The sequence below is a fragment of the Pseudopipra pipra genome, chromosome 8 (assembly GCF_036250125.1).
Source record: "Pseudopipra pipra isolate bDixPip1 chromosome 8, bDixPip1.hap1, whole genome shotgun sequence".
Taxonomy (NCBI): Eukaryota; Metazoa; Chordata; class Aves; order Passeriformes; family Pipridae; genus Pseudopipra; species Pseudopipra pipra.
The window spans coordinates 35,256,379-35,283,250 of record NC_087556.1 but is presented as its reverse complement, the minus strand read 5'-3'; the positions used below and the strand labels follow the sequence as shown (position 1 = coordinate 35,283,250).

Here is a 26,872-nt window from a genome sequence, read left to right as displayed (position 1 = left end):
AGCAAGCCGGGGAAAAGAAAGTAAGCAAGACTGACTTATTTGGCTTGATAAAAAACCCACTGATGTCAGTGAAAACAGTAGGGGTGGGGAAAAAAAAAAATCACCATCAGAACTAGTTAAAAGCTGTTCTTTCAAATCACACGTATATCTGAGGGTTAAAGAGACAGGAACGTTCAGCAAGCCCGGGGCTAAGGCAGGCAACATGAATGTTCTTGTTTTAAAACATGAAATTATCAACAGGGTTTTGAGACCAGTTTGTCCCTTAAGCAAAGCCCTATTGTCAGGCTGACACAGCATGGGTTTCATCAGCCCCATGGAGCAGAAAAAGTCATAGCAGCCAGAGTTGTACAACAGTAATCTTGAAGCTGCCTTGCAGTATCCCTCACACAGTGCAGGCACATAAGCAAAAGCTTCATACATGTCTGAACAAAGGGCAGAGAGGTCTTATTTTAGTGTGAAAAACCAACGGAAACAGAACAATGAGGAGCTAAAATTTTCATTGAAATTCTTTTCAGTGTACCCTAAAAGAAAAAGGCTACGAGAGACTATGAAAAACAGCTTGTGACTTCTCACAGACAAGTGGTAAAATTTTATTGTTCTGGCTGTTTCCAGAGAATGCATTAATTTTTACACACAGAGATATCATCCTTTGTACTGTGCACAGCTCCCAGCACTCAGCTGCTGGATAATAAGCAGAGACAATGCTGGGTCCAGCATCACTGGACTGGGCCCTCCAACAGGCTCTGCCAAAGGTTTACTGTATGCCTGGCAAACAGCATCTCTCCCACAGGGATGATGTCCCTCTTCCAGCTGCAGTGGGTTTAACTCACCAGTGCACCCAGTGATGCCATAAAACACACAGGGGGAGTTATTATTTCTGTTGTTATTGTGACCCGACTGCACATTTTTCATCCTCCAAATTTCCTTTCCTGAAAACAGCTCTGCCTTTAAAGTAAAATGGAAAAGATTATGTAAAGCTTTAAAAGCCCTCTTGTATTTCTATGCTTCTCCCCCCTTCCCTTACACAGCACACTTGCTCTATTGAGCAATGCAGGTGTGAAATTATTGGAAGGACTGCGGAATTCGCCGTTTCCCAGCTCCCTGCCAGGCTGACTGACCATAACCACTGTTCAGGCTCTTGGGGCAGGAGAACCTCCAGCACCCAGAATTTCAATGACCTGTGCTGGGTAATCCTGGCTCAGCCTCAAGACATGTCTGTGTCAGATCTCACTCACGCTTTGGGCTTGTCTTCCCTGCTGATGAAGTTTGCCATCACGTGGCCCCATGTCAGGAAGGGAGACAACCCTCCCTCAGCATCACATTCACTTCTACAACACACAATCCATAACCTCTTCTAAACATTGGACCAGATGCTGAAGACAACAGCTCTTGGGAAGACCCTGACTATACACATCCACCATTATATTTCCAATAAATCCAGGTAAAGTTCTCAAGATGCAACAGCATTCAGAGAAAGCACTTAGGCTGGCCACGCTTGGACACAGACTTCATGCTCCAAAACAAGGAAGTTTATCTGTTAACTTTCTGCAGTTCTTGACCTCTCTTCTTGTCCTGCTTCTGGCCAGGGTAGAGTTAATTTTCCTCCTAGTAGCTGGTATAGTGCCGTGTTGGGATTTAGGATGAGAATAATGTTGATAAGACACTGATGGTTCAGTAGTTGCTGAGCAGGACTGACACTAAGTCAAGGACTTGTCAGGCAGGGGGCATAAGGAGCTGGGAGGGGACACAGCCAGGACAGCTGACCCCAGCTGACCAAAGAGATATTCCAGCCAACAAGTTGTCATGCTCAGGGTATAAACAGGGGGAAGAGCTGGCCGGGAGCTGCTGCTCAGGAACTGGCTGAGCATCCATCAGCTGGGGGTGAGAAACTGTTTTTCAGCTGCATCACTTGCATTTCTTGGGGTTTATCTCTCTCTCTCTTTTAATTATTTTGCCTTTTCGTTATTATCATTATATTTAAATTATTGAACTGTTCTCATCTCAACCCACGAGTCAGCTCACTTTTACCCTCCTGATTCTCTCCCCCATCCCACAGACAGGAATAAGCAAGCAGTTGCCTGGGGCTTAGTTGCCAGCTGGGGTTAATCCACAACACTTTCTGCACCCCCATTTTCCTGCCTTTCAGCAGACACTCTGAATGGACTTCTTCCTACAAAGCAGAGAGCCAGGAATACCATCACCAGCCTCTGGCTGAGCAGTGCCAGAGCTGCTTTCTGAGAAAATGCCACTGAAGAGTGAGGGTGGGGAAGAAGGGGGGTCATTTGTTAGAATATTCATCCAAATTTAGACATAGGTATGTTCACAAACACTCCAGGTAGTACATTAGCACAGGTATCAAAGGCAATGCACATTTGAAACCAACTGGTGCAATGAAATTTTGTTGCTCTGTAGTGCATATAATCTAACAATGGCAGGAAGGATGCTGCAGATATAAACAACTAACCAATGCATGGGTATTCAACTGTAAATGCAGAATACATGAACAGCTGATGCTTTGATCACCTAATCTGTGATGGTGATTAAAAATCCCTAAAAGTATACATAATTCTAGACTTTCACAAGCATCTTGTAAAAATAGTAGACTGCCTTTATTTCCAACTAATATGGTCATGTTGAGTTCTTTCCTCAGCTCAAGTTCTGACAGCATCAGTGTTTTACCTTCATGAACAGTTAAAAATTTCAACTTATTCACACTACCTCTAAAAGAGCAATTTGAAAAAAGTAAACTCAATATTTTATGTTTACAGAGCAGTTCAACATTCAAAAGTGTTTAACAAACTACGATTTTTAATGTGCCTTTTCTATGTTTAAGTGGAACAACTGCTGTTGAAGCTGCACCATGAGAACAGCAGCAATCCAAAGATGACCTGATGCCTTAAAATGCTCAAAACCCTGCAAATCACAGCCACCTCTGGATTTCAGGTCACACAATGGTTTGCAGAGCAGTGAGAGGAGAGGATACAACACAAAAGGTTCTAAGTGTGACCTGTTGGGTTTTTACTGGACACAGAATTTCACTGTGTGAAATGAATTTCACAGAAATTTCACAGAATTTTACAGAGTTTTCCATGCTTTGGTCCTGTCAGATCTCTCACCCTCCTACCTATCTCACTCCGACAACCTGACCTCCCCAACCCTTAATGATTTTTTCCTCTCCTGGATTGTAAATACCATCCATGTCCCTCTGTGCTACATCTCTTTTAGTCCCAGTTTTATCCCCAAAATCACCAGTGTGGTGGTCTCAGGATTTATGTCACCCACCACCATTGCAGCCATAGGGTTGTCCCACCTCTGCCTTTCCTCTCATGCTTGGGACAATAAGAAGAAACATAGGCAGAACCTCCTCACTAATTAGACAGGCATGATTAATAACCTCGTGTTTGCCTTTAAAATGGTCCATTTATCTAATCTGTACCAGTTCCTTTGCAGCTTTTTTGTATTTTTTTATAAGATTTATGCCTTTTTATTTTTAAGAGGACATAGCTTTACCAATTTACCGCCAATTACACTGCCATTTCTTTTCACTAATAAAATCGTTAGAACAGCCTGGATGAGGTCAAAAAGCCCCTCTTATTAGGCACAGACATTGCTTTTGACATATGCCAACAGCAGATTTAACAAGGCACCAGTCTTGTTTGCATCTTCAGACAACTCCTGCAAATTCCTACTTGCATCTCCACGAGTAGGATACTGTGCAAATTACAAGGGATGATTAAAAATTATAATAACAGAGCTGAAACAATATCCTGCTCATCACTCATCAAAAGAAAGAGAAATACCTGCCTTGGGGCTGTAATAAGACAGAAAGTGGGACAGGGAGACCAGTCCTCCCCAGCAGACTCTGCAGGAAGCATTCCAAACATGACAAATTCACTGTTCACCCAGCAGATGAAGTAATGACACTAGTATTTGTCCATAAAATATAATTTAGCCAGACTACTCCAATGAAATCAGAAGCTTTAATGCTATAAAACCACGGGGTTAGAATATTTTTACCTTATTAAGAAAGCAGGGGGGGAGGACCCATAAGCTTTTATTTTCCCTTAGGTGAACCATCACACTGTGGGCTTTGTTTCCAGGAGCAAACCACCACAGCCCCCAGCACCGAACAATTTGCGTAATTCCTTCTCAGATGCACACACACACCTTGCCAAAAAAGCCTGGTGCCAGGTGTAAAGTCCACACACTTATCAGCACACTCGATAAAACCATCTTCCCCCTTGGCCTAACCAAATCCCTGAGGGCAAGCACCAGGCTGGATTCCTTCGTGCCTCCTGTCCCTGCCTCGTCATGTCCCGCGCCGGGGGTGAAGACATCAAGCCAAAGCTTGTCAGTGTAAAGGAGCCAGTCAACAACTTACAAGCACATCTGCCAGAAATGCAAGTTTAGGCTTGGTTGTAATACCTACACTTCACTCCTGCCAGACATCAGTGATGCAAGGTCCCAGGCATGTATTTAGTTGGTGTCAGTTCCTTTTTCGCGTGTAACCCGAATCCTAAAGGCACCTCTCTGGAAATCAAGGAACGAACTGTAGTTAAGCTGAACTAATTCTGAGCTTTATTTCGACAAAACAAGGCCCAGCTAAAGGCAAACAACAATACATATGTTTTTATGAATTAAGGAATGACAAAATGGAAACATGTCTTTTAAAAAAAAAAAGTATGTGCTCATGCCATGTTCACAGCTAGAGACTGTGAGAGCACATGAAAACCCAAAAATAAAACTTGACTAGAAACAAAGGCAAAAGTTTCCCCTTCTGCCTAGACCAGGGGAAATAAAAACAGTGAAGTATCAATAGCAAAATGTCGATTCCACTTTAATCAGATTTTTAACAACGTGCTATAAAAAACAAGAATAAAATTCATCCTAGAGCTCTAAAACCTCCAAGAGTTCAGAACAAAAGTGTTTTTCTGCACAGCCCATCAGTAAAATCACTCATACATGAGATTTCTGAGGCACAAGCTTTAAACTGAGAGGCATTTAAAATGCTTTCTGGATGAGAAGTTACTCTCACACTGGTTTTATATGAAAATACGAATTACTGCTAAGGGACAACTGTGTTGTACTCTGCCACCCCTGGAGCTCACTCCTCAGTAACAAGAGCCAAAGGCATGGCTATTAGGCAAATGGAAAACTGGTCAAAGCACAGCTAAACTGGCTGCAAAAGGACTTCTTTAGAAAAAAAGATGTATTTGTGGCATGTTCATTTTCATAGTAAACAGCAGGGTCATCCTATAGATTTTTGGAAGATGTGTCGTGCTATAGCAGCTGCTTACAAAATTCAGCAAGTGAGGTAACATGGGGAACTTCATCTGAAACCAAACCATCTTTTGTCTCCCTGGATGATGCCATTAAATAGGGCAGAAATGGCTACCTGCACTAGGACTGTTCAAAGCCCAACCTTCCTTCCTTTGCCGTTAAAACACAAATTCAATTAGTTCCTCCATGCTCAAACAGAGCTGCCGCCGCTGAAATTGTACTCCAGCGATAATTGCAATCCAAGAGTGATCTAATTATACACAAGTCTCAGTGGCTGCATTCCCACGTTGCTTCCTGCAACCCGGATTCACTACAATGCAACTCATAAGTGAAAACCACATCGTTTTCCTTCCCTCTCCCTTAAGACTGCACGACTTTATATACATTTAATGAGAATGGAGTTAGTCTATTAGTGAGCTTACTATAAAAATGCAAGTTTCTACCTACTGTTAAATACAAAGGAAGAGAGAGGCACTTCAGCTGCATGTAAAAAAAACCAGCTGATGGGCTAAACCATACAAGGGAAAGAACATTCTTTTAATTAAGGTACTGGATTAGGATTCAAAGACCAGCTTTACTTTTTGGCTCTGTCGCCAGCTTCCTGTGTGACCCAGGGCAAGAAATTTCATCACTCCCCAGCTCGGGTTTTCATCTCTAAAATGGACAGTGACATTTCCTTCTCCCTGCCTTGACGCATTTCAGTTGTGAGCAATTATTGTGCCCTGGCACACTGCCTTGGACAGTAAGTATCTGATATTAATTGAAGCCTCTGGGTAGTACTCCAATAAAAAAGCTAAAATCAACTCCTCTCCCTTTCCCAGCATCCTAAAGGAGTTTTGTATGGCCACCACTTGCCACTACTGCAATCAAACACATTTAACCCCCGAGCAAACAGCCTCCTTAAATCCCTGTTTGGAAACGGAGGAGGAGGAAGAAAAAGGCCATTGATTGGGGTATCCCAAACATTTAAAGAATAACTTTGTCCAACATAGAACATCCTGGCCAACTTGAATGGACCATTCCCTGCTAACACAATCACTGTGCACAAGTATCCTGTGCAATAGAGAGGCTGCCAATGACTTGCTGCTTTTTTCTTCTGTGTTTTCTATTCCCATTGTAAAAAAAAAATCAGTGCAAGGGTTTTGCCAGGTTTGTAAGTTTGAACAAGACCATCTGAGCTGACTCTTTAAAGAGTTCTTGCAAGTAATTACAAGGTAAAAACGAGAATACTTCACACCTACATTCTGACTGAAAACTTCTCAGCCCTGCTGGCTCCAGGCTTTTAATTGTCAAAAGAGTTCAAGGTTTGGAAAGTTATTGGCATATTCCTAACTAGCATTGTGTCACTATTTGGCACGATTTTTCCTGGGATACCTCCCAACTCTGTGACATAATCAGAGGGTTCTCTACATTACACCATATAGTCAGATGCTCATGTTAGTGTAATATGTTACCATGTTTAATACCATTTGCTATTACTTACACTTAATCAGCTCTGGAACCAGTTAAACCATATAGGAAAAGTAATTTCAGAGGCTTTCAACTGACAGTTTTCTACACAGAACTCGACCTAAAATTACGACCTGAAGTTTGTAAGATGCGGTCTGCGTACGCAACTGCCTCTAAACAAACATTCATAACTCTCCACGACCTTGTGGGAACTGAAAATTCATACGAAAACAGAAAAAAAAAGGCATAAAATTGACTCTGTAGAACTGTCTCCACTAGAAAAACTGTCAGAGTTTCCCCTTCTGGCCAGCCTTAATTTACTGCTTCAGCAATTTTATGCTCCACAATTACTGCAAGCTTTCAGCCACACAGAAATGGCTGAGCTCTCAAACATCAATCCCCATTTAGTTTAAAGTCCCAACATGGTGTCTCAAGAGACTCACACTAAACTCAACCAAAGTATCTTAGGGTGCACCTTCCATACACGGGTTTGCAAAGTAAACTATCAGTTACACCCTTGAACTCATCAAATTAAATGAAAAAAAGTAGTAAAATCATTAAATACCCAGGACTCCAAAATGCAGGTGGTGACTTGTAAAAGTAATTTCTGGACTTCTGGTTTCAGGTCTCACAGGACCCAAGCAAGGTCCTCTGGGTGCCATCAGTTGGGTACCCAGCACCTCAAATCATTAGTTACTTCTGAAAAGCCTCATTATTTACTTTTCTGCCTCTCTATAGGAAAGGACTAGACATTTAAATAAATGACATAATCCTTACTACCATTCCATTCATTCATGCAGGTCGCTATAATTTACTGCAAGAAAAAATAAACTTCTGCAAAATGTTCCTCAATGTAAGACATTCAGAAGGCTCAAAGGGGGAGAGGAGGTGAGAAAGCTCCTGACAAATATTTGCTCAAGTGACCGCATCACCCATGAACACATTTGCTTGGGTGAAGAAATTTATGGTCAACAAGAAACATGCCAGAGTGGGACAGGAAAAAGGATGGGGGGCAGAGAAAGGGAATTTTTAACCAGTTTCATTTCAGCAAGGACAGGCTTTGAGTGGAGCCTGGTCCCTGGCAAGCCCATGGCAGCAGCCTGTGCCCTCAGTGAGGTGGCCAGCAGAGAACCACATCATGCAGAACACAACTTCCCACCTCCTCCAGCAGCCATTGCTGCTGCACCCTCCATAAACTTTGTTTAAACAAGTGTTCAAACAAAAAATAGCTCTGCCAGTCGCTCAGTTCACCTCATCCATACCCATAGCTCACTCTACACCAAGGATGACAAAAATATCGCCAAGGCTATGAAAATCCTCACTGCTTTCAGTGTTGACTACCTAAAAACCAAGTAGAGGTGAGCTGGGTGGTTCTCTGTAGGCTTAAATGTGTGAGGGCTGGTGGTAAGGCTTTAGTCCTATGGTAACCCCATCACAAAATGATCCTTCTTCCTCCTCTGCTCCACAAAGGCTGCCTCTCCTCAGCATTTTCACAGGGAACCTTTTCCTTTCTTGCTGCCTGAGAAGCTGGCACTAGTTTTCTTTTGGATTTGGGGGTTTCCACAGATTTAAGTGGCCTCAGACAAAATAAGACACTGCTTTTAAACACCAGCCAAAACAACACAAGGGATGCATTTTTACTCATGTAAAACCAATCAAGAACTAGGGAAATGAAAATTTTGTCACTGTTTTAGTCATATAAACCCAAACTCACGTTCTGCACAGAAAATGTATGGAGTTGCCCCGTCAGTCACCAGCCAAAACCAGCTTACAGTAATCAAATGAATTTTTGCTTTCAATACTGATTAATCAGAAGTTCTATTCACGGAGTTTGTGACGCTCAGATCACCTCACAAAGCTGGAGAGAGCAAAGCCCATTCAAGACATGCTTCAGAAGCCGTAGCTCAGATCCCCAAAGGTCCTGCCAGCAGGTCCTATTAGAATCCATTACTTGTGGACAGGAATGCCTTCAGAGTCAATAAAATTGCTCACACCCATCCAGGCTAATCAACAAGAGCAGAGGTGAACAGAAATGGTTTCTGAGATTTCAAGCCCTAATTTAGCTAAGCACTTAAATAAATATCTGCAAGCCTTATTAAAGTCAACAGGATTTGGGTATTAATAAGTTAACATTATTAAGCATGTGTTTAATAGTCCTGCTGAATATCACAGCTTTGCTACTACACAAGACTTCACACAGCTGTTTAGAATTTGTCCTCAGGTAAAACACTTCTCCACAATTTTTATCATCTGTGTTTCAGGGGCTGCTCAGAGCCCACACAACAGGCTACAGTCAGATCTCTCTTAGACTGCTGTGAATTCAAAGCACCTTTCCTGAAGCTCCAGATCTGCTCTAGCTTCACCAAATTCAACATCTAGCTTTTCATTAAAAAAACCAAGAAAAATCATTTCAGCTATAATAACAGCAATCTAAAGGATTGCTCGACGGTTTTCATAACCGCAGTTATTAAAACTTGTGTTAGTACAACTGTGAAAGTAATAATTAAATTGTAATACCAATGATTAAAATTGCATCAGCATTTCTTATTTAGTTGTCATGGTAAGCTTGTAGGTGGATATTAGACATGGATATTACACCTCTGCCAAGGCATGGGCAGATTAGTCCTACAGACACGAGTGAGACGGGTGAATATATAAAGTTATGTAGCAATTGGCCGTGCAGTGAAATCTTATCTTTGGAGTACTGTGAAATCACCTCCAAAATTAATGAAAAATGCACCAGCTTAGTTCTAAATGTTTTAGTAGAGGAACTCATCAGTGAGAACCAACGAGTGTCCCACGTGCCAGCTGTACTCACCCACCACGTCGAGGTGGTACGTGTGGTTGATGGAGCCGTACTGGTTTTCCACGATGCACGTGTAGTTCCCTTTGTCCGACGGGACCACGCTCTCCATGATGAGACTCCAGTGCTGGTTACGGACCTGGGGGAATGGAACAAGAGAGGCTGAGATCTTCACTAGCACAGCTTCACCCTCCCTGCCTCCACAGTTCCCCGAATGGTTAACCCTGTGTAATCCACATCTAAAAGCCTCTTCTGTGCTCGTTCGACCGTTCTGGACACTGAAATTATTTATGCCTGACCTGGGACAGCACGGCTGCAGCACTGAAAGTTTCCACACATTCTGCTATAAATTTCCCTGGCCCCTGCTCTGAGCACTGCACACATTGGTGCACTCTCAGTCCTGCTGAGGATGGCACCAATTAGCAACACTCGTCATATCGGACTTTACCTTTCAATCCACTCTAAAGTGAATTCACACCCTCAAGATATTTCCCATCCGTCTCCAAACAATCATCTGATAATAATTGCCCACCAGCAATATAGGATGGATATGATCCCTTAACATCTATGTCTCCATCTTTCCCTAATAGCTCAATTACACACTTCGTGTTTTGGAGAAACAGAGTACCAAGGGGTGATGTTTGGGATCCCTCCCCCAGACCCATGGAGCAGACAGACCTCTTGCTGAGGTCTTTCTTGAGAAAGAAATGAAGATGCTGCCTCACGAGAAATGCCTGAAGAAAACACCCATGGAAAGGGAGCATAAGGATATACATTTATCTCACGCAATCCTCCTCAGACAGAACGCATTAAAAGTGCTGATTCTGTTCCCATTTGAACTCAAAAGGAACACTGGCACTGGTCTCACAGAAAATAGGATCCAGCCCAATACTGGAAGGATACAGAGTCATCCGGAACACATATATTTCCTGCATCATAAGTTGGCTCCCAAAATGACCTTCTGCTGGCGACCGACTAATCCCTTGTTTTAGCATTACATTTTTGACAGAGCGCTCAAAAAGTTTAACATCATGTAGCTGCAAGGTACAACGTTTCAATTGCAAAGTACATATTTCAGCAAATGGAATAAAGCACAATCTGGTACAGTCATTTTAATCAGCCAAATGGAAAGCAGTAATTCAGTGCAGAACACCAGAAAAATTTATGGACCATTCAGCGACACTTCCAGTAACCATACGTTCTTAAAACATCATTACAACCATAGCTCTGAAATCCTGCTTCATGCCTGACTATTGTGTAGGTCCTTATCCAGCAGGAAAAGGCTGCAAAGGGCTGCATCCCAGTGCCAAGAGCTTAGCCCTCACACTTGCTGGAGGTAAAAGTGCCTTCAGTTCAAAGCCTGGAAGAAAGGTTCTTTCTGCCAGGGGCTCCTGGCTTTCCTAGTTCCCCCAACTAGTAATTAGCTCAATATCTCAATATTACTATTATTGCTGAGTCATGGGCTAATAATATTAGCTAAAGATTGACCATGAGGGCTTTGAAAAGAGAAGAAAGTACAGACAAGACTCCAGCAGCAGGTGAAGAACGTGGGTGTTAACCTGATGTCAGGGCACTGTGTGACACAACTTCAAAACTGCCAGACCTGACTTAAGGCCTCTCTCCTCAGCCCCTCCTTTTGATGGCACACATGAAAACTGTATATTGATTTTTCTTCACACTATGAAGAGCTAAGGAATAAGTTCATAAAGCCAGAAAGAGTTTATCAGTGTTATTTTAATGTCTCGTCATTCTGCTAAGCAACCTTGAAAGTCATAATTTGGGTCGGGAAGAACCACTGTCATGAACAACTGGCAAATAACAAATACAACAGCTACATGTTTTGAATATTTTACTTCTTTATGAGTTATTTTGAAGGAGACATGGTCAAAGTGACCTGAACTTTTGCCATTACAAGTTAAAACACACTTCTCTGGAATCAGAACAAGTGTTTTTAACCGATTTGACTGCAAAACAGGAAGCACAGATCATGGTTCCACAAAAGTTAAAACAAAATAAAAATTAGTAACTGCAAGTCATTAATTTGATAGGAAAACACGAGAAATTGTTTAGCATTCAATAAGAAGACGTAACTAGCTTACTGACACAAGTGGATATACCGGACTGCAAAATTAAAAAGTATTTGTGCAATTCCTCTTCCAGTAACTCCAATGAGCAGAGATAATATCTTTATAATGAAACAACAGCTTACGCCACTTCAGTTTAAGCTAAACAACTGTTGTAGAGGCCCAAAGCAGTTGTGACACATTGTCACACAACTGGATTTATGCCATGGCTCTGGATCCAACTGGATTCAGCTTGTTGGCTTAGTGTTTTCCAGAAACAAGTGCAGCGTTGCAAAGCCCAGACAAACTCCCCTTTGCTGGGGACTTCTGCCCTCTCTTTTTTTTCCCTATCACTTTGCAAAACCCATTTTCATGTTTTATCTGTGCTTCACACTCAAAAATGGTACTTCATCTGCAAAAAGATTGAGATAATAAATATAATCTCAACGTGGTTTTTTCCTAATCAGTTATGGACACTTCCAGCAAATTACTGACACGGTTTTTTGGCAAATTTTCTCCATCAAAATTTTAACCAATGCTTCCAAACAGCTCTCCCAAAGATTAAATATTTAAACTAGATTTTCAGTACCAAATTCATACTACTGCACCCTTAAGATATAGCTTGGAGGTTGGAAACTTAAACTGGAATCAAAATGCCAAGAAATACTGGTGAGAAACCGAGGAAGGGGCGAGGAATTTTTCACAGAAACATTTTGCTTTTGGAGTATCACATAAAAAATAGTGGACAGCTCTGTTTAGTCTTAAAATATGTGTCTTCATTGAATAGATAATGTCATAAAAAGTTGCCACTTAATTAAAAATTAGTAAAAAGGGGACAATTTTCAATAATTTCAGAAGAAAAGGATTAGAAACCACAATACAACTCTCCCTAAAATCAGCACAGTTCAGACATATAGTGGTACTGCTTAGGGAAAGAGAACAACTGCAGAACATCCCTGAAAAAGCCATGGGGTTGTGCAGTTGTTCCTGTAGTCAGAATTTTCCTTACTCTGTATTTACCTGGTTGAATTTAAATGTGTGTAAGACGACTGCAGTGTTATCAAAATGCATAGGTGAAAACACACACCTGTTAAAGCTTAAACAGTAACAGCTGATAGAAGTACATTTGCTTTCTGGGTGGTGTACAGGAAAGTAAAGGCTCCTCTGATCTCTCATAGAGGATTTAGATTATTACCTTCAAGAAAGTATAAAATACCTTTAAAGGCACAAGCAAGAGCCATCATCGCTTCAGAGACAGGTATAAAAAAAAGACTAAAAGGGATTTAGACATTCAATGACTGATCATATTCTCACTGTAAGAAATTTGGGCCTATCTTGAAAAATCATAAAAGGATCGATTTTGAAATTCACCACCCAGAATTAGTCACGGTGGAGGAATTTCACTCTGGAAGCTATCTTGGCCAGCACATACACCCTCCTGCTACCCTGCCTGAGTGCAAATTGACTCAAGACATTCCTAGTCAGAGGGACAAAGTGCTACAGGCCACTATCTGATTCCGATAAAGACAATACAAGAAGAGATTTCTCAGCTCAAGGCGGCAGGAAAGAGGTGGCTGGAGGATTAGTGGAAAGCTTCACGTTTTCTTTCCCTTTGCTTTGTCCCTTCAGCCTTCAAGGGGATGATTGTCTCTTCCAAACTGAGACATCAGATATGGCCAGGTTTGGTTCCAGCTGTTTTAGTCACCCAAAAAGTATTGTATCTCCACAGGAATGCTTTACAGAGAGCAACGCCCAGGCTCAAGACAAACTCGCGTGCAGGAACTATCACGGGTTGCTGTGATACCTCCCTGAACACAGACCAACACAGACAGACTCAGTCCTTCCCAGGGATTCCTTCCTGAAAGGTTTGTTGGTATAGGGGTGTCAAGAAACCACAATTCTCTCTTTATTCTGGTGTAATTTTGAATAAGCCCACAGTGACTTCATTATGTCCCTCTAGTAAGTTAAGGATACAGATTCCAGGAGCTCTGGGGGCCTCACTCTTCAACACCCATTCACTGGAAACAAGATTCCATCTTAAAAGACGACTATTCAAAATGACAGAATATAGAATATACAGAGATTTGGTAGAGTTGACAATGATAAGTAAATCCTACCAGATAATTTAATGTATTTCTGAGCAACAGGAAAGCCTAAAACCCTCAGCGGTGTCACCTCTTTTTTGAGTTCAGACTAAAGAGATATAAGAAGTTATGGTATATAATTAAAGGTATAGACTTCACTAACCCAGCTGGCTTTAGACACAGGCATCCATGTTTTTTTCCCAGAGTACACACATACCTAGGAAATTGTATACATTTAATACATACGAAAAAAATTTAACTTGTGACACTTAATGGGCACAAATCTAAATGATCTCTCCCTCACAGAGGACAGCAGTGCCAGCATGGAGCCCCACAGGGGCTGATTTACTCTGCCAAAGGTCACCCTCCAAAGCAGAGACCAGGTACCTCCATCCTGCCTCTCCAGACACACATTTTCCTTCATGGATTTCAAGAGTGATATCTGCATTTCCCCTTCATAAGATGCAAAGTGTTAATAATGTCCTAGTTAGTACCAGAGCAGTTACTGTTATTTTCCAAGACAGGATTAGTTTGGTTGGGTTTTTTTCTTTAATTGGTTTTTTTTGTTGTTGTTTTTTAAAAAAGCACCGAGAAAGGCAAAAAATCACTGAACTGGAGCCAATTCGTTAACACTCCACAGCGTTATGAAAGGCAGAAGGTGTTGCCAGGTGTACACTCATAACCAACAGTAATTTATGGTGTAAGCAAACATAGATGGAAAAGTCTACTTAGATAATTAGCGTTCATGCGGGGAGATTTTCTGGGCTCCGCTCTCCACTAACACAAATGTTGGAAAAACTGACACTTTCTGCAGTAAATCCAGAGAGAGAAGGAAGGAGACTGAGGCTTGTCCTCCTCTGCACTGGAAAACAGATTTTTTTTTTTTTTTGCACCAAGCAGCATCTGAATCAACAGCACGCAAAGCAATACAACCCTTGGCTCAATCAAGCAGCACCCCAAAAATACTGCAATCATGGGGGTAAGGCAGCAGGGGACAGGGGAGCTCAGGACTCAGTCTTGAGCTCGCCACATTGCCTGACAAAAGTTAACTCCTGTCTTAATGACCATTACAAATTGCTCTGAGCAGCTCAGCAGGAGTTCTAGGCTGTGCCTTACAACCCTGACACGAGGTGACTACCTTGGAAACTTCTCATCTTTGGAGAGAAGTTGCTGAGGTGTCGGGGACGTGAGCAAGCCGCTGACAGAAGATCTGCAGAAGAGGTTCGAGTAACTCAGAAATGCAGGGCAGGGTGGCGAGTGCCTGGACAGCAATTTGCCATCAAAGTCACGCATTCCCATTCCTTGTGAGGAGCGGGATAAGATGACCCAACCCTGACTTCTGACCTGACCCAGGCAGATACCAGGAGGTTAAAGGTCCGTGCACTAACACACAGAGCAAGCTGGCCTCCCTAAAACTCTCTCTTAATCAGTAACCACCAATTTAGAATAAGACATCTAATCTGAAGCTGTTTAAAATTCAAACAGACCCTTCCAAGTAATTGCTGCTACTTTCCCTCAAACTCTTCTTCCCATTTCAGTTTCACAGATCATAAACCCTATAGAAAATAATAACTTTTGACTTCCAACCCTTCCTTTATTAAGCTGCCTACACTCACCAGAGTGGATGGCCAACAATGCAGCTGAAAATGAACAGAGCAAAAGAGTCTTAACCTGCTCTTTTGTAAAGTCAGTCTTTAGTTTTCCAAATAACTCTCTATAAATAATCCTTAGCTGCACTGCTATGCTACAAGCTTGAATTTCAGGAAAAAAAAAAAAAATACAGAATTGGTGCTCAGTAACCGCCAAAGAAACCACCCACCCTTCCCCAGAGGAAAACAACTACTGTTTTCTGCTTCCACGTTTGATCCCAGGCCATTAAAAGGTTTTCTGTCGACTTCAGCAAGTTTTTAAGTTTGGATTTTTTTGGTTGTTTTGTTTGGGTTGGTTTTTTGTTTTGGTTTTGTTTGGTTTTTTACAGCTTTGGTCAAGAACAAAAATTACAAAACCCCACCATGAGACCTTACCTTATACCCGCCGATACGATGCTCCTGCTTAAACTCTTTCCCGTTTTTCAGCCACCGCATGGTCGGTGTGGGGTTTCCCATTGCTGGACAACGAAACTTGACGGTGTTGGCTGCTGGCACAGCGTGTAGCCTCTTCTCCATTTTGTCTGTATGTGTCCAGTAAGGTGCCCCTGTTTCAAAGAGACACATCCAGAAATGTCAGTACTTGGAAACCGAGCCCCCCCTCCAGCCGCTTCCACAGGCAAAGAGCTTCACACGTTTATTGGAAACACAGTTTAGCAAGAGTTCCCAACAAGAAATCATGTTACAAGTGTCAACCAGAGTTTTGTAAAGGGCTCAGTCTGCTGCTATGAGTATTTAATTCATGACAAAATTCCAATAATTAGCCACAGATAGCCTTTGTTTGGTGTACGTCAAGTAAGATGGAGGGACCAAGTTTTCATTGGACACTTCTGACCTCAAGTTGAGTTACTGTGAGTGCTCAGCAAACTCTGAATTCTTGGACATCAGAAGGGAAGCCAGACAGAGCAGGACAGAAGACCTGTTGGAAGCATCATCCTTCATCTTTCCCCTTCTTTTAGAAGGGGGATAAGCATACCTACCTGTTGGACAGCACATCAAAACTTACAGTGTGTCATGCCAAGGTGAACTGTGCTGTTACTGTCACTGAAACCACTGAAATATATTTACAACTGGAATATATTTCTGAAATCTTAACCAAAGGGGAGGAAAAAATGAGTAAATGTGGATCAGCAAAACTCAGAAAAAGCATTTATCATTTTGGAGGGATTTCCCACTCTAATGAGCCTGTCAAAGTACAAACACTCAGTGACGTCCACAAACGTGGCATGAAATGAGAGTGTCTCTCTCAGCCCAGCGAAGTGATCATTTTTCCCAAACCCTGACATGGTTCTCCTGGCTCTCACTCCCTCCTTGCCATGCTCTGGCCCAGCCTGTGCCACCATGAACAGCATGAGAAGCACATGGAAAACCCCTCCCTCATCCAGGTTCTTAACTGTTTGTTATGTAGCAGTAGAGGAAACACAGCAGAACAGAACATACAACAGCCCATCCTGTTTTTACCCCCCCCAAGAAGTTAATTTGGACCGAGACAAAGGTTATCCCATACTCTGGATCCATGAACCACTTCAGCTACATTTCACAATGTCTTCGTGCCATCGCTTCAGTCATCTCACCGTAGCAGTTTAAGAAGTTAAATATTCAAGATCTGTTTAATAGTAGGAAACATTAATTTCTTTTACAATGGAGTTTTCCTGAAGCAAATCAGATTAGTGTGGAATTTTTAGGACTAGAGTGGTCCAGAAAAATAACTCCAATTCTCTCAGCCTTGTTTCATTTCCTTCATTAGCAGCCCAACACTCCACTATAAATAAACTCTTCCGTTCCTCAAATATTTATAGCAGTTCTTACAATCAGTGCAAACTCACAAATCCTGCTACCCCCCTCTCTAAATAAAAATACAGCTGGACAGAAAATACAGGAATAAATCCTTTAACAACATCTCTCTCAGTATAAAGAAAATATTCTAAAAGCAAGTCTTATAATGATGCTAGAAACGATAAGTGTTTGGGTTTTTTTTTTTTGCCTGAAGTGGCAATTAGTGTTAAAATTAATGAAGTAGAAAAGCAAAGCAAATTTGTGCATGTAATCAAAATAGAAAATCAGGTAACTATTGAAAATTTAACTGCAACACTAAGAAATTGTTACACAGACTAAAGTGAATTAGGGATGTAAGGAAAATCACTGTTAACATTATTTGCTAAAAGCAGGATCACATTAAAACAACAGAAGACTTTAAACAAAGCCAACCAGAGGAATTAACTACTGCACAAAGGCCAAATTACATTAGAACAGGCAAAGGCAGAATTACTGATGGATTAAAAGGCTGTTTTCTGTGGACTGCTAAACATCTTCCACCGGGCAATGCAAGGCAACCACTTGCTCCCACAACTCCCACAAAGGCAAAGCAAACTGGGGCAGGTCCTCAGCCATCCACACAAGTTATATCAGCATCTCAGACAGGGCAGGGGGCTCAGTTCAGACTCCAGATGGGTGATGCCAACCCAGCAACTCCGCAGCCAGCACGGTCACCTCCCATCACATCCGTCACATGCACCTTCTCACAGGGACAGGGCATAAAGAGCTTGGATGTTTTTCTTATAAATATCCTTTCCATCAATATCCTTTAAAAATCTGCCCCTGGAAAAGCTCCAGTAAGACTCGCACTCAACAAATGCACAGAGAGGAAAATCTATGGAAGAGGTGGGTACAGAAAAGAAGCCAGGAAGATGCAGGCATGAATGGAGCAGCTTGGTTTTGTACCACAGAGAGAGGGGGGGAAAAGCAAACAGATCAGACTAGGAGAAAGGATTCTGCTTGGAAAGCTTCCCCTTGCACAATCCTCAGCATAACCTGCAATGCTCCTGAATTACAGGTCAGCTTGGAGAAGAGCATGCAGACATCACATGTGGAAAGCGCCATCTGAAAATGCTTTAAGACATCTTAGGTTTTTCACTAGGAAGCAGCAACACAGACTGGGCAGCTCCTCAGTAGGTTTAAGGGAAAAGAGGAAAAGGCAGCAACACCCACAATCACAATCACTCTCAATTTGTGCTTTCATGCAGTTGATCTGATTAACACACAGAATTCCTCTTTATAGATTAACTCATCACAACCTAAAAGCACCTTTTTATTGCTTCTCTTTTTCCTTGAGAGGAAAACCACCCAGATTCACTAAAACCAATAACAAACATAGTTAATGAGTGGAAACCACCAAGTGCTGACTCCTCTCACAGACCCTGTCTATCACATCCCATCTTTGCTACCAGGACAGGTGGAAGGAGGGTAACACCGCTGCTAAAAGTTCACAGTAACAAGAGGGCAGACTCCAGCATGGAGAAGTAACGAGCAGCAGGGGAACGGGTGGGAATTCCTGATTGCTTTTAGAGTTCTCATTAGCGAAGAAAATATCCTGCTGACCCACACTGCACTCCACTGCAAAGACATTACATCTAATCAGCCAAATCTCCTGCATGTGAAATTGAAATTAGGAAGCCCAGGGGACCACTTCACTTCAGGACTCTTCAATTTTTATTTGGACTTATCTAACACAAAGAAATACAAAAGTAGTCAACTCCAAGCCTGCCTGACAAGCACCTCAAGCAGGCAACAGTGTGCCTGAAGTGACCACATCAAACCCTCCAAGGTTTTAAGTACTATTGTATTTGACCTTTAATTAAAAAACACTTCTAGGCAACATCCAATTTTTGCTGCTCCCCTGAGTGGATTTCCACTCTACAGGATTTGATGAATTTGAACCTTGTTTCATCCTTTCTGAAACTCTTCAAGGCATGAAAGGAACAGCATGTGGATTACATTTAGATACTTTTTGTTCTTGGTGCCAATTTACCATTGCTTGGCCCAGAAGAAATTGTTTAAAGGGCGATAAGAAAAAAAATGTCATAAAGCTTCCAGTCGCCTGACTAGAATTGAAGGCAGAACAGCAACATCTTCAGGGCTACCCAGGGGTCTACAGAATAAATTAGCTGGTGGATTTCATTGCAACCATCACAACAGCTGCTGCCTTGCCAGCATCAAGCCAGGATTACAGAAATCCCTTAAATTAGGGCTACCTCTTAAAATCATGATGAGGACGAGGCAACAAGCACTAACCATGGCTCTTCCACTGCTGCCAGAATGAACTGATGGTGATCAGCCCTTAGCTTTGTAAAAGCCAGTTCCAGGTCAGTGTCCTTGGAGGTGACCCTCCAGAACCAAGCTAAGGCACCTCTTTAGGGTAACAAAGGGGAAAACTTGAGATGCCAACAAAGGCATTTTGTGGAAAGAGGGGACTCTTTTGCAGTGGAACCAATCCTGCACCTTCCCCACCAGCACTAATCCCTTCAACAAAAGCTGGAAGTAATAAAAAGCTATTCAGGATGCAGTCTGGAACAAATCTACCACAGTGTTTTTTTCAGACAGTTAAAATATCTGTCAAGCTAAAAGGACACCAAACACAGAGTGAAATCTGCTGTGCATGCCTTTTACTTAAAAATACACACAGGGCAAATGGTCAAATGCACATGTGTACACACGAGTGCCCTCCTCTCCAGAGGGTGAGCTGCTCCTCACAGCTACCAAGTCACAGCCTCCACTGACTCCAGGAACAGTTGCATCTTCTGGGCAGCCTTGAAAAATTGACTCTAGATTTCCTCAACAGCCTCTCTGCCTGCATTTGAAAACCTTGGCCTCTGGAATTTATATTTGTAACAGAGGCAAAGAAAATAAAACAGCTTAAAAGAATACTTAGCAGCATAAATAAAACAGCTCTAAAAGCTTTGTTTTAAATATGCAGGAATGAGAATGCCAAGGTTCAGCTTCCTGTGGAAGGCACTACAGCCATTTCCTGCTTCATCTCATCATAATTAACGTGCCAGGACAGCTGGACTTTATCAGAATTGTTTCATCAAAAAGCAACAACCTTTGAAGACTATGGTCTTTTGTTTCCATCAGTAAAGGCATAACCAGGCCAATTTCCATTGCTTATCCTTAATGATCACAGCTGTAATTTGTATGTAAATTATCAGTTAAATCGTTTGAGATCTGCAAAGCTCAAATCATGATTCAGGAAACACTTAAAGACTTCTCTTAAAGAGCAGCAACCAGGGACCCTTGTGAGGTCCTGGACTTCCCCAGGCTTTACCTCCCATAGGCAGGAGAAGGAGGTAAAGGGGCATTTGGCCATTGGATACATTGCCTGCCCCACAGAAGGCTCAAAGAAGACTTGGGACTACCCCACAGCTCCTCATCCACTGTTCAGCCTGCCTTATAACACAGTACCTTAAATGAGACGTGGCCTTTCCGATGGGATATAAAATGTGTAAGAGGAACAGAAGGCTCAGAAGACACACGAGCTCCAGTGCTTTACAAAAGCACCGCACCAAGTCCCACCCCTCACTTTCATACAGCTCTAATCTTGCCAAATCACAGCCCTCTTTCATCAACCTTGTATTAATCCAGAGTTGCCATGATGCAACTTTTCATTGAAAACAGACTTGGAGGGACGCGGTGCCACGATTGTTCTCCTGGTTCCAGCTCAGAGCCCGGCAGGAAAGCTGTGCTGCTCCCTGCATCCTTGCATGAAGCCCCAGCAGACTGTGGGCACCTTGTAAAGAGCAATCCAACGAGGACTTGTTGGTGCAACGCTCTGCTCAGGAGCAATCCATCTTGTTGCAGCTCCCTCCCTTCCGCTCTGCAAGTCTGCATTTTCCCCGCCATCCGAGATGTTTGAACGCTCACGCTCGAGAGGCATCTTTCACTCGGAGCAGGGAAAGTGTGACTGACCCCTGCTGCAGCACAGCCCCCCCACCCTGGCAGACGGAGTCTGTCACCGGCCTTTCACCAGCTCCTGAATCAAGATTGATTAACAGCAGCTTAAAATGATAGCTCGTCCTACAGGAACGTCGCTAGCGTCAGTTCTCCCTCGCACGTGGAAGGGCAAGAATCATTATGGCACCATTACAGAGCACAGTTGCCTTGAGATCACATCCTTTACTTCTTTCCCCTCGTTATACCTACTTCCAGAAGCCATTTGTGCTCACAATGCTCACCCAAGCCGTCATACAGATCAGAAGCACAACTGTCACTGAAAATAATGCAAGCCGCTTTCTGACCTATGCCAACAATGCTTTAAGAAACAGCAGACATTGGAAATGTTTCCTAAAAGGAATTTCTAACCATTATTCCATTTCAGGATTGGTGGGTTTTACCTAGACAACTTCTAAAAGCAGTGTCCTTTTCCAAACTCTCCAGTTATCTCTGCCACCTCATTCCTTTGTCAGAGCAGCCTCCAGCTGCCCGATATCAGCCCCTTCCAGGAGCACCTGTGAATCAGCCCGGGGTTAATCACACCAACAGATGGCAGGGGCCAAAAAGGCAGCTAAGAACTTATATCATTTTAAATAGCATCTAATGTTTCACAGCTTCAGACCAGCAGCAGTGGTTCACAAAAGGAACTAACCAGGGGAGCCGCAGTCGGGCTCTTACTTTATCACCTGAAGGTACAGCACAGCTGCCAACTACTGATCAGGCCGAGGAGCAAATACACGACCTGGCTACTGCAGGCACTTGCTGACATCTCCTGTGAAGGATTTCTGTGTTTTGGGTGTTACTGACTTTACAGAGCACCAGCAACAGCAACCCACCAGTCACCGAGGGGATTCTGCGACAGCGCAGAGCGGCACAAGGAACCAATATGAATTTTACATTCTCTTTTCTTTCTTCTTAGAGGCTGCTCTATTTAGAGCCTATTAATAGCTTTCTGAATTCTCCAAAGGGGCTGACGTTTAACATTCAGATAGGTTTAAGATTCTTTTAGCCCATTTTCATCATGCATAGGTAACATAAAACGTGGGTTTAGCGCTGAATTGCTTTCTTTGCAACAAACCTTGAGGTCCTTCGCAAACAAAAGAACCTCACTGTCTCCAAATTCATTCTCCCCAGAGAGATCTCTGCCAAGATTAAGGATTGAGGGATTTGCTTCATTACAACTTATTATTTTTAAAGTTTCCATACCACCTCTTAACAAAATGAGCTGGATCTTTGTTTCTCCTGTTAAATTTCAGCTCGGGTTCAGGGCAAGTTAGTTCATCTGTGAGAGTCTAAACCAGACAAAGACCAATCTCCAATTCAGGAGGAAAGGAAACTGCAGAAATGCCAGGAAGGAAGGAGAAAAGAAAGTACAGACCAGAAAAGCACGTTCAAAAGAATATTAGTTTATTTCTTTGTTTCAAGTTACGAACTACATGAAGCAGAAAATGGAGAAGGACAAAGATACCACTATTTGACAGCACATGCAGTTAACAATCAAGAAGCTCTGAAGACAGGAGTGCAAGAGGTGGGACATTATTTTCCACGTGGATCTTGCTAGTGACTTCTGGCAGTTCGCTGTTACTTACTCATCTGGTTGCTGTCATTCACAAAGTCCTCCGACCCATCACTGTCGTCTTCATCATCCCCAGAGGAAAGAGCATCTGCACATTAAAAATAACCAAGTCTTTAAACCAGCCTAGGTTTTTTTTACAGACAAAAAAAACCAATAAGCTACATCTTAGATTGTATATCAAGGAGAACAGATCTCATGTTAGTTGTGCAGAAGCTAGAGAGAAAAAAGAAAATCCAGCCACAAAACGTGCTATTTGGTATAAAATCATAACAAAACTAGCTAATAATCCTGAAATGCTGCTAAGTTTCCCAAGGGAGCTTGCTAACTCCAAAAATTTCTTTCCACTTGCAACTTTAACTTTTGTTAAAGACATTCAGTTGAACAGAACTGAGCATCTCCAGAACAATTTGTCTCTGAACTTAAGGGATGTAGGACATCCCTTCTCCTCTTCTGATGCAGGGGGTAAAAATATTCATTCTACTGTCTTTATCATCAGCACAGCAACTCTGTCTAATTGAATCCTGTCACAGTGGCATAAAACAGAGAGCTCTTCAGCAGCTGTTAATCACTACAGAGCCCACGAAGCAAAAGGAGTATATACAAACTGAGTCCATTTCAGGGTCAGGACAAGGAGAAAAATCCCAGTAACGGCTACAGAACTCAGCTTAACTCACCGTGCACAAGTGCACTGTTTCATGTCAGATCAAAATGTGTTTTTATATCACATTTTACAGCTTCTACATGCAAAAAAACCCACACCTATGTTTAACTCACTCACCTGTAACATTTACAATGAAGTACAGAGTATCACTGTCTAGGGTCCTAACAGCAGTGCAAGCATAGAGGCCCGAATCTCTGGCTGTAGCATCCTTAATTTGTAAGTACTCCCCAATAATCACTGTCCTATTGTCGGGCCCCAAAGGGACCCCATCCTTAGTCCAACTGATCATGACGGCGTCTCTCAATTGACAGCGCAACTCAAGCGGCTCTCCTGGAAGTGCTGAGTAAACATCTGGCTGAGAGATTTGGTATTTGGTTGGCGGCTCTGCGAAGGTGGAAGGAAAGGAGGAAAAGAGAAGAAAAAGAGAAGGGAAAGGAGAGAATTTCCAACAAAAGTCAGTGAAGGCCTTTCTCATCCACGGAAATCAAGTTATGTTAAATAAAGTTTCATCCAGATTAGCCCAGCAACCTGTCTTGTTAAACTGAGCCATGTGCAGGTGTGGGAGAGGCTTTATTTTTCAAGAAGTTAACCACAAACAAAGTTCATTCAGTTTTGATTTGTATCTTGCATGTGCCTTGTCCCCAGTGCCACACAAAGGCATGACCCTCCTCATCAGACACAGCAAACTGACCCTGGGAAGGTGAGCACTGCTGAATGGGGGGGCTTCAGAGAACTTGGAGGAGCAGGAGGAGTTCAGAAGGCAAATCTGGTTTTACATCTTAGCGTTTGGGTCCACAATTCAAAGGAATAATTATCTCCCCCCATCTGATTTTATTTTAAGTTGCTTTTTTATTTTTAAGCCTGAGAAGTGCTCTTTTGAAAGGAGAGGATGGCTAAAAAACCCCCTCACTAACTAAGCTAATAAACACAAGTTTATATGCAGCATATATGATGTCTTCCATTTTTCTCCCTGCACCCACCCCAAAGTCTCTACATTAGCCTTCTACACTGCCAACTCTTTTCTCTACCACAGTAACTGTTTCCTTTCATCTTTTTATTTTTGCTTCATTACTTATTTCACAGCCTCTCCCAAGTGGAATACAGCAGAAACTCAGGAGCGCAAGCGAAGCTTTCAGAGTGTACGCAGCAGTTCAAAACGAAATGGCTCATCCATCAGCTCCCTTTTGTAACCAAACAACGAGAAGAATGTCAAACCACAGCCTTTTTCCAAAAAAACATCCTTGGAAAACTACATCTGCCTATAGTTACTAGAACTTCATCACACCCCCCCCCCCTTCCAAGGCTGGCTCTCAGCATGGGGAAAGGAACTGCAGCCCCGGGCACTCCAGACAGTCTCCACAGTGCAGTGGGAAGGCTCAGCACACCTAGGATGAACTCAGGCTGTCCCAGATATAGGCACTGCTCCTGCCACTGGATTCTCCCTACAAACACACTGTCCCTCTCCCACGAGCCTCTTGGCCTCGCCAAGGGTGGCAGGAATGGTAAATAAAGGAAAGAAGCACACGGGCATCTTCTGTTTGCTCCCGGGGAGGGTCACACCGCACAGACAGCTGCTCCCTGCGCACATCCCTCCCTGCACAGCCACCAGCTGTGCACCACTGTGTGCACACAGCAATAAAACACACCTCTGTCTGCTTGGGAGTCTGAGGGAGTATTAAAAGAGGTGAGTCTTTGATGTCCACCCTTCCTTCTAAGGATACCGAAACCCTGAAACCCGTGTTCCTTGTCCTTGGGGCACAGCGTTGGCATTTCTTGTGTCACGCCTCCAACAGAGAAGTCAGAAACAAGCACCACATCTGAGCAAGCCTGTGCATGGGAGCCTGGAAACACTGAAGTTCTGTCAGTAGCTGAGTTTTGTGTAGGAAGTTGGACTCTTTGATCCTCATGGGTCCCTTCCAAGCCAAACTATTCTATGATTCTGTGAGCAGCAGAAGTGACCACCACAATGGGACACTCCTGCATTTAAATAATCAGGTTATGCTGATGGACTTGAAAACAGCATGCCCAATTCCTCTTCCCCACTCATCCTGGAATCATGTAATTTCAGGGATGTGCCCTCTCAGAGCTTATTCTGCCTTTTTTCTTAGGGCAAACACATTTTTTCAAACAACAGACGGGGCACCTGCATCATACAAAGATGGCACATAAAACCATTCAACCACAGTTATGTAGACTGTAAAGATTCTTGGATTTAGAGCTTATAACAAGGTCTCTAAACTTTCTAGCGTGCAGACTTACATCTCAAAGTTTAGGACGAGCTCCAACACAGATTTATACCCCTTATAAACTAATTCAGTCTTGCTGATACAGTCACGAATCCACAGATCTGCAATGCAGGTGTTTCACTGATTGCTACATTATGCTGTTAGAAATCTAATTTCCAGAAGGAGCATGAGCTCCTTTCTACATATATTTTGTAACAGTAATGAGTATATCTGAGTCTGCTTGAGATTTCTTTTAATTAGATTTCACTGTCAAATAAAAAAAAAGGTACCTGAAGCCAGTTACCTAATTTACTTTGAAGTTAATAAGACTCCTTTGTAATTCTCTACCTGCAAAGAAAATTTCTTGTACAGAGTTTACACTGTGCCAACAGTGCACTGGAGTCTAAAACTGTCTTTGTTTAAACTTTTTAAAAGCCACCTTGGCTGACAATAACTCAACTCTAAGTGCATTAGAGGCTTTTGCTCAATAGTGCCAGCCAACTCACAGGATGGTCCCATAGGCTGCAGTGTGCTCTTGGGCAGATCAGTTGTTTACACACAATTAAAAGGAAAATAATTTTCTAACCTCAAATCCGTGATTTCAACTCTTTTTAAACTATTAACCCCAAGTTTACACTGAGCCTTTCAACATAAATCCAAATCCAAACTCAAGAACAGTAATCTATTTCAAAATTACAAGAAAAAAAAATTCTTTTTGCAAAGAAAATAGTATACTAAGGAAATCAAGTTCCAAATAGGTATTAGCATTTGATAAATATTATCTTTCTTTATTTCTTTACCTCTAGAGTATCAGGGAAGATGCAGCAAAGTGTTGTCATGAAATAATGAAGTCATGTTTGGAAATTGTGAGTTATTTCAGGTAAGCCTTTGTGTTGCCAAACTAGAATGTAGCAGCACTTAGACTGTCACTTTTTATAATGTTTGCCTATAAACTTTTTCCAGTGTGGGTTTGAAATGGTGCCCAAAAGCAAACAAAGAACAGGTGGGATTCTGAGGCACGAGTCCACCCAACAGCTTCACAGAGAAAATCAACCCCTTCAAACTGTTAAAAAATTCCCAGCAGCACACAAACAAACCTGCTCTGCTAAAGTTAACTCTCCCCAGGACTGCATAAGGAATTTTACACTGCTCTGAAATTTAGGGACAGATTTTGGACTCATGTCCACGCTGTACCATCAAATCAATGGCTCCCCTGAGGCTGACAACAGGATTCTTTCCCTGTTTCCACACCTGGAGACATAAGGCTGCGAGTTTGCTCAGCCATCACTTGTACACATCCTCCAGTGTTTTCAGCAGCA

General features: G+C 42.5%; 1 protein-coding gene across 7 annotated transcripts in view; it reads right to left on the bottom strand.

Moving 5' to 3' along the window:
- The window catches only part of FGFR2 (fibroblast growth factor receptor 2), an 82,784-nt gene that overhangs the window by 39,088 nt on the left and 16,824 nt on the right, over positions 1 to 26,872 (bottom strand). For 3 of the 7 annotated variants that reach the window (XM_064663635.1, XM_064663633.1, XM_064663634.1), the window contains exons 3-6: positions 23,446 to 23,712; positions 22,681 to 22,755; positions 15,704 to 15,873; positions 9,548 to 9,671 (exon numbers count right to left, since the gene is read on the bottom strand). In XM_064663635.1, the coding sequence (XP_064519705.1) occupies positions 9,548 to 9,671; positions 15,704 to 15,873; positions 22,681 to 22,755; positions 23,446 to 23,712 (636 nt within the window). The remainder of the gene's footprint in view (positions 1 to 9,547; positions 9,672 to 15,703; positions 15,874 to 22,680; positions 22,756 to 23,445; positions 23,713 to 26,872) is intronic. The other 4 variants (XM_064663636.1, XM_064663637.1, XM_064663638.1 and 1 more) reach the window with 2 other exon arrangements.